The sequence below is a fragment of the Lactuca virosa genome, chromosome 6 (assembly GCF_052849685.1).
Source record: "Lactuca virosa cultivar CGN04683 chromosome 6, Lactuca_virosa_CGN04683_v6, whole genome shotgun sequence".
Classification (NCBI taxonomy): domain Eukaryota; kingdom Viridiplantae; phylum Streptophyta; class Magnoliopsida; order Asterales; family Asteraceae; genus Lactuca; species Lactuca virosa.
Window position 1 is genome coordinate 122,876,158 of NC_136431.1, and position 8,750 is coordinate 122,884,907.

The 8,750-nt window shown below is 36.0% G+C and overlaps 1 protein-coding gene across 1 annotated transcript; it reads right to left on the reverse strand.

Moving 5' to 3' along the window:
- Nucleotides 1-3,405: 3,405 nt before the first annotated feature.
- LOC145121918 (uncharacterized) lies at nucleotides 3,406-5,077 on the reverse strand. Its single transcript, XM_079057599.1, has 4 exons — nucleotides 4,924-5,077; nucleotides 4,634-4,806; nucleotides 4,086-4,555; nucleotides 3,406-4,021 (listed from the first exon to the last, which is right to left on the reverse strand). The coding sequence occupies exons 1-4, from the start codon at nucleotides 5,075-5,077 to the stop codon at nucleotides 3,406-3,408; spliced, it is 1,413 nt and encodes a 470-aa protein (XP_078913725.1).
- Nucleotides 5,078-8,750: the final 3,673 nt, after the last annotated feature.

An 8,750-nucleotide genomic window follows, 5' to 3' on the forward strand; every position in this document is an offset into this window, starting at 1 on the left:
GCTACGATTGTACACTCAAAGGTGCCAACCGACACGTCTCACTAGATTCTCAACCTTTCGTACTATGTTTAATGTTTACGTGTATGTTGTGCGTTATCCATCCAAAGGTACATTTATACGTATACAAAGTTCAATAGTTATGTGAAGGTATAGTTACGATCTACTAATCATGTAAATTTCGGTCCAAGCCCAATTAGCATGTAAATGGATCACAAAGGCCCAATAACATGTAAGTGAGTAATTTGGGCCCAATAGGCATGTAAATGGACCACAAAGGCCCAACAAACATGTGACCCATAGTTCAAGCCCAAATTAACATGTAAATGGGTCGCAAGGCCCAATAAACATGTCATGGAAAGTATTGGGCTCAATATACACTTAAATGGGCCCTTAAGGCCCATTGGCCATGTAACGTGAATATTAGGCCCAATAAATTTGTTATCGTTGTATTACGTCCATTTGTTATTATTTCGTTAATTGTTTTAGTTCGAGATTTACTGAATTAAATATAAAAAGTCCTCTTTTGTGAAAACGACGTTCTTGGTCGATAAGTTTCAAGTTTTTCAATTAAGGCCCAAAGTTTTGTAAAAATGACACTTTAGTCCATAGTTTGTAAAAATTTGTAATTTTGTCCCACTGTCTATAAATTCACGGTTTTAGTTCAAAAATATATATTTTGACATTTAAGGCCTAGTTTTACAGAAAATTGCATTTTCAGCCCCTTGTTTGTAAAAATTTACACTTTCGCCCCAATTTTGATAAAAGTTACATTTTTGGTCCAATTTAGGAATAATTGTTATTTTCACCCCTAAATTTGGTTTATATACATTTTCGACTCAAACTTTGGCCAAATAACATTTTTAATCCCAAAACTTCATTTTTTTCGCAAATTTGGGCCCAAAACCGTGAGGCCCAAATGTTTGGCCCATAAGCTCAAATTTACATTTTTGGCCCTTTGGAAAGTATGTTTAACATAAAAATCCCTTCTTATACACATAGGACCTGTTTGGTCCCTATAAAAACATAAATGTCACTTTTTGCCCTTAACTTTTGTTTTCTTGACAATTTTGACCCTTAACAAGGTTTTTGTTTTAACTTTTATTTCTTAAACATGTAATCACTTTTGGATTGATAGTATGATGTATATAGTGTCTTAGTTCATGGATCTTTACTCCATGTCACTTAGAATGTCAAGATTTGTTTAGATCTAACAAATTTTTACAAAATAAACTAAGAATTCACACAAGACATGCATATAACACATAGATCTACACATTTTACTTGTATTCTCCCCCAAAAATCATATGAAAACCGAAAACAATGGGGTATGAACTCACATTTTCTTTGATGTTTCGGTTTTGAAGAAGAGATGAAGAGCTTTTTGTTCCTAGCAACACCTTGATGTGGATTTCGAGCTTAAGAAGTTTCTAAGGAGTATGATCACCAAACGCTTGTTTAGAAGGAGTAATCTAACATGAGAAAGAAGTTATATAACTTGAATATGTAAAGACTTACCAAGAATGAGGATTTTTGGTGGTGAAAACCTTCTTGAAGATGCTCAAGATCTCGAAAATTAGGGAGGAAAGGAAAGAGTGTTCTTGTGAGTGTTTGAGAGAAATTTGGAAATGGAGTGTGTGTGTGTGTGTGTGTGTTTAGCTCTCGGCCGATGGGAATAAAAAGAGAGAGAATAGATGAGTTTGCATGGGAACATGAGATGGATTGGTTGTTTGAGGTGTAATGTGCCTAGTTATCCATCAAATAAAAATGAGGTGACACCACCAAAGTCAACCCTCATTTCATCCCTTTTTTTTACTCATGGGCCGAGAATTGCATTAAGAAGGAGAAGGTGATTCATTATGGCCCAAATGTTGATCCTTACTCGAAATCATGAGGCCCATAGAGAAGTTTTCGGCCCATTGGGCCTTTAGGGTAGTTCACGGCCCAAAATGTCATAAAAGAATGGATTTATGGCTTACTAGGTTTAACTGGATTTGCTATGGCCCAATAAGGCCCATTAGGGTTAGAATGAATCATTCTAGGCCCAAATGGTCCAAAATGTTATATATTTGAGAATTGGGTCCATTTAGAATCCAAATAGGGTTTTCAAGTCCAAAATAGTTGATTGAATGCTTATTGGCCCATTAGGCCCAATAAGGAACTCCTAGTCCAATATAGACTTAAACAGTGATTCCTAGGGTTTTCAGACTCTTTGTTGAACATGAAAGGTGAATTTAAATGAGCATTGGGTGATATTTACTTAGAGTATATGTGTTACAATAGTTGAATGATTACACGAGAATAGAATTCCTAGCTAAAATGCTAGTTGTGACATTAATTGTTGTAAAAAGGGGTGTATCATTCAAAAGGGTGCCTCTTTCATTATTTATTGTCTCTTTCAAAGCACGTGTGGAGTGAGATCCAAAAAAAATCAACAAGATGAAGATTGTTTGTGGGTGTGGAAGTCCGACAATAATTCGCACATCTCAGACTGTCAGTAACCCTAAAAGACCATTTTATGCATGTCCAAACCAGGTAAATGTAGTCATATGTTTAGAATCCTAATTTCACGATTTTTTTTTAATGTAACCTTAATTTCTTATTTATGGAGCACAATCAGGTTTCATTTCGTGGGTTGATGAAATAAAATGCAACAATGAAGAAATAATTTTCAGTGTACTGATGAGGTTGAAGAAAAACCTGGAATCAGAAGTGTTGAAGTTGAAGCTGATTTTACTTTGTAGTTGGGTTTTTTTTTTGGTTTAATAATTTATAGGTTGTAATCAAATGTTCTTGGGTAGTTGAATTAAGAACACTTTGTAGTTATGTGATGTGACCTTGATGTATTGTTGTGTTGCCATTACCCTTAATTACGTATGGGGATGCTTATTAACCATAATCTAGTGAAATTATGCCACCTGTTATGTCATTATGTATAGTACGTTGCTAAAAAGCATAATAAAAATGTAAACAATTTTTTTCCACTAACATCACAAGGACCACATGTTCTTAAATGTTGGAATTAAATGTCAGTAACATTCCCTTTTTTAACAATAATTGTATATTTTGTCGAGAAAGAACAGAAGGACCACATGACAAAAAAATAGAATTGCATGCATGCAAGGTGAAAACTATTAGGGATCCCAAACTCTTAATATATAAGGACAACCAAAGCATGATAATAATAAAAAGAAAACAAGTACAACTTAATGTCAAATCAAACATACTAACTTCAAACAAACAAGTAAATGTCAAAGTAAACAAGTACAACTTAATGTCAAACCATTGTCAAACATATCCACAAGAAACCATCAAATTCTCCCTACTCATTAAGGTCTACCGGGTCTGCACTGGTTTCTCCTTTCCCATCCTTGGTCTTAACCTTCTTTGCATGTTTCTTTTTTATGATTATCTCAGATTTTTTTCTTTACCAGCAATTTTTGGTCCACTACTTCCTTCATCAATTATATTTGGTCCACAACTTCCTTCACCATCTTTACCCTTGACCTTTGTTTTCCTTTTGGTGACCTTTAGTTTTGTGGGCCTTTGAACCCTTGACCTTTCTACCTGTGGCCTTTCAACTTTAAGACAAGTAACCTTGTTATGCCATGCTTGTTTACACACACTACACAAGATTATTTTCCCTGCCTTAGACACAGTGTGCCTTGGAAGCTTTTGTGATGCATCTCTTCTTCTATTTACCTTAGTTCTACCTGGCCTTCTTCTCTTCAATGGTAATAGGGGTGGTGTAAACTTAGTAGGTGGCCACATGTTGCTACCATTCATCACATGTATTTGGTATTTGTATGTGTTCTTGTAGAAGGTAGCATACACCATTGGATCAACGTAAGTGGCTACATCTCTATTCATATATGATATAGTAGCTACTGAATGCACACACCCATACCCATTAAGTTGCCATACTCTACAAGTACAAGTCTTATTGTCCAGGTCAACAACATATGATTCTGCCAGGTTTCTGGTTTCAAATTGGTTAAGACCACAAGGTAAAACCTGCCAATACCTATTTGAGCCACCATATAAGTTAGTATGTAAGGTAGGGTAAGAGAGTAAAGATTAGAAAGTACCTTTGAGCTCTTTTCAATTTATTTAGTAGGAGTGTAATTGATGGGAAAGGTTTGTAATCAGGCCATGAACTACCTTTCATCTTCAAATTGTATAGTCTCTCCATAACATATAATCTAATCTCCTTTAACATGGTGATGATTGGATTTTTCCTTGCATCCTTGATGACATTGTTAAAGCTCTCAGATAATCCATTCTCCAATGCATCACACATCTCTCCTTCTTGAAAGAATGCTCTGATCCAAGATTTGGGGTTTGTTTCCATAAGGTAATCATAGGCTGCAGGGTTAAGCACTTGAATCTCCTTCATGGCAACATTGAATAAAGGCTCAATGGATGCTTTGCTTGCCTTCCAGAACATGGTCTCATAGTGTACACCACTGAATCTTTTCCTAAAGTTGGCAACAATATGCCTTGCACACTGCCTATGTTCAGCAATAGGAAGCATTTCTTTGACAGCCTCTAACAACCCCTATCAAATAACAGTGATATTTTAGACATAATGTAACCTAAATGTAAAATATATAAAAGTTGAAAGTATAGGACATACCTTATGCTGATCCGACATCAATGATATACCATAACCTTCCTCTAGATGAAACTCATCTTTTAGATTTTCCAAGAACCATTTCCAATTTGCTTTGTTTTCTACACATACAACTGCCCATGCAATTGGTAATATGTGATTATTAGCATCCCTTCCTACAACACATATTAGATCTCCTGAACATAAACCCTTTAAGAAACACCCAACCAAATTTATTACTCTTTTGCAGCTCCCTCTCCACCCTTGCTTTAGGCCATCAAAACAAATGTAAAACTTGATAAAATAAGTCTTACCATCTGGCATAGCATTGACATCGATTTTGACTGTTGATCCAGGATTTGATCTTCTTATCTCCTCACCATATGACCATATCTTTGCATAGTTCTCCACTAGTGTTCCCTCAATCAACTCAATTGCGTACTTCTTTGCTCTTCTACACTGTCTCATACTTACATCTATCCCAAATTTCTCTTTAACCTCATCCCTAAGGAGCGTAACACTAACTTTTTGTTTTTGTAAGAATTGGGTGGTGTAATGGGTACTTATCCAGGTATAGTTCACAATTGAACCTAATTTGAAGTTTCTTGCACAGTTATGCTCATTTATGAGACTCTTAATTTGGAAAAAAATTTCCTCACTCCTCTAAGATGCCCACAATCTAAACTTGCAAGCACCAGAACAACACTCGCTAAAAGTCTCCTGCTATCATTTTTCTTGTAGCATAACTGATAACCATTTACAGCAGCATAGTTACACAGCATGTGTTTAATTTGTTTAGGACTCACAAATCTCATACCTAATACAGGCTTCTGCTTTTTCCAAGGACCTTTCTCATTGTAAGTAGCATGGTCGTTAGATATTACCTCATCATCATCTACATGATCATATGGATCTTCATGAGGAGGACTGTCAGAGGTAACTTGGTCCTTTGGGCACAACTTGCTCAAAAACTCATCATCTTTTGTCTTGTTTATAGGAATACACTCATCAGGTTCATTGTCAACTTCCAAGTCAATGCCATCATCTTCCTTACCTTTCCAATCCTCCATAGTACCTTGCAGATCCTCCTTATCACCTTGCACATTGTCAACTTCAATGTCAATGCCATCATCTTCCCCATCTTGCAAATCTTCCCTAGTGCCTTGAAAACTATGACCTACCAAATCCTTAATGTCAATTCCATCATCCAAATCCATACCACCTTGCACTTCTTCACCAACTTCATTTCTAGCAGACAATTCGTCTAATGAAATGCATACTTCGGCTTGCTCGTCAAGAATCCATTGATGTACATTAACACCAAGATGGTCCATGTATACATGAATTACACTAGCAGAAGCATACCATACTTCGATGATGTCCATGTAGTCTATATCAGTAGCTATTTGTAACATACACGTTTTGAATTCGTGTTTTGTAAATGTTAAAAGTAAATAATATTATGAAATATTATGTGATATTGAGTATTGAGTTCTAACATATAGTTTTTACTAGAAATGAAGTAAAACTATGTTTAGAATCACTCGGAAAATATTGGAAGTCTTATGAGATTCCAATTAAAAGTCAAATATCGAAATTCAAAAATATAAAATTTGAAATAAGTAAAATTTTATTATTCAAAGTTGTATATAATTTCATTAGAAACATTTAGGCGAAAACCTCATCGAAATCCGAGTTATAACAAAGAAGTTATAACCAATCGAAGATCCGCGACTAAACCGGCACAGCGCCGAATGACGTAAAAAGTGAGTTTTTTATAAACTACTTTTTAGCCTTGGTGATCTAAATAAAAGTCGTAGTATTTGTTAAACCGAGAATTTTCATAAAAAGAACGTCCAAATCTGACTTCGTATGAGGAAGTTATGATTTTTCTAAGTTTCGGAATAGCAGTAGACAGCTAAAAATTCGAAATAAAGATCGAGTGATTTTTAGCCGACACAACCTAAACGAGAATCGAAGGTCTCGTCGATAGTAGTACAGCGGTAAAAATACTGACAAAAACGGACGTCAGATGAAGAAGTTATGAATTTTTAACGGATTTTCCTGTCCCGGTCTGTTAAAAATAAAAATATTAAAAATAAAGTCAAAATTAAACCGACAGAGTCTGAACGAAAGTTGTAGAGCATAATTTCACCTACGCGTGCATATAAAGAACATCAAAAACGGAGTTTGTATGCGAAAGTTATGGATTTTTGAAGTTTGGGGCACAAAATTCGAGAAAAATCCCAAAATCTGAGGAATTTCGCATGGTCAGACTTTAGCCACGTCACCCTCGCTCGCAACATGCTGCGTTTCCGAATTGATGAGTCATCCGAGGCCAGCTGTCGACCCGTGTCGCACCCTACTCGCACCGAAGGCTCGGCCAACCAGAAGCCGCCACCTGCCTTCCCCGTGTCTCGGTCTCGCATCAGCCGCGTGTGCAGCCCTCGCATCCGACGCGTGTCTTGGCTTCACTGCTGACACGTGTTTCTCCCCTTGGTCCGAAGCCTCCCCTATATAAAGGGAGGTGCGAGATCTCCCGGTTTTGGTTGGAACTTCTCATATTTTTCACTCTTAAACCCTCTTTTAAGCTACTTAGCATCCCCCGAAGCCCCGTGATCATTCCCAACACCCGAAGCACGTCCTGAAGCGCCCGAAGAGCCCGATAAATTTATCTTTTCGGTTTGAAGCTCAACCATCGCAGGGTCCGGTTTTCAATAAAGCTCCCGGTTTTCAACAAAGAAACTTAATTATTATAACGAAGTGCTGCACAAATTACTATTTTAACCCCCGATTAATTCACAGTGAGTTCAATATATAGGAACAATTGTATGTTATGTGTTATATGTGCTATGTGGTTTTCCGTTGTTATTATTTCTGCTATTTATGATAGCAAAGCTATACCTTTGACCATGTGATTAGTGAAAGGACTTAGATTCACTGTGGTACTGGTATGTAGCCTCTGGCCATGTAGAGCATGTCTCATAAGAGAATGACTTCTATTCTATGGCATTGGCAGAAGGTTAGACAGGGCTGAAAGCCTGAAATCTACCAAAATGTTTAATCAGAAAGTGTATGTCTTCTGTGTCATTTGGGCCGAAGCTTTATTGATGTATATAAAGTATGGAAATTGTTATGTCTCATTGATTGTATATCTTTGAATCAAATCATTGATTGATATGGAAGGCTTGTCACATGATTCACATATGCCTTTGTTGTTCCTTGTTCCTCTTTGCTTCTGTCATATTGAAGTGTATATATATATATATATATATATATATATATATATATATATATATATATATATATATATATATATATATATATATATGGCATAACGTTATATTTATCTATTATCGAACTCACTAAGCGTCACCGCTTACTCCACTCAATGTTTTACAAATTGCAGGAGATAAGTAACCAGTATAATCGTATACTGGTTGAAGATTTTGAATAGTTTAAAATTATTGTATTTTGTACTCATGTATGTATAAATTATAGTATACTGGGAAGTTATGTAATATATAACACTTTGTAATAGTCGGTTTGTATCCAGTCTTATGTAAACAAGCTATCAATGTAAAATATTGTTTTTATGAATATGCAAGTAGCATGTTTTGGAGTAACAGTTGTCAAATATGAAAGTGTGGGTCTTTCAATCATGGTATCAGAGCAGTAGTTTAAGTGAACTAAATTCCACGAATTGGTTTTAGACTTAAACTGCCAGAAGTTCAATATATGAACAGATTCATTGTAAGTATATGGATACAAACCTTAGGAAAGACTTAAGTAAAGTATTAGGTAATGATAAACCCTAATATTCTAAAATACTGTGTTACTCCATATTGCAGATTAATGGCTGAACAGGTGAGTAGCCATAGCCCTGAGGTGGGTGGAGGTCCTCAACCTGATGAAGTAAATACCCCAGTATCTCCTCGTGAGGAGCGACTATTGGGTAAACTTACTGGTGTTATTCGGCATACTCTCAAAGAACACAAAAAGAATGGTGATAAAGGAAAAAAGAAAGCCACTAGAGAATCTTCAAAAGGGGAGGTGAAGCGTCCCTCGTTCAAATATTTCAAGAGTAGTGATGCTACGGAGTTTTCAGGTGTCCTTAATCCCATAGTTGTTCTAACTTGGA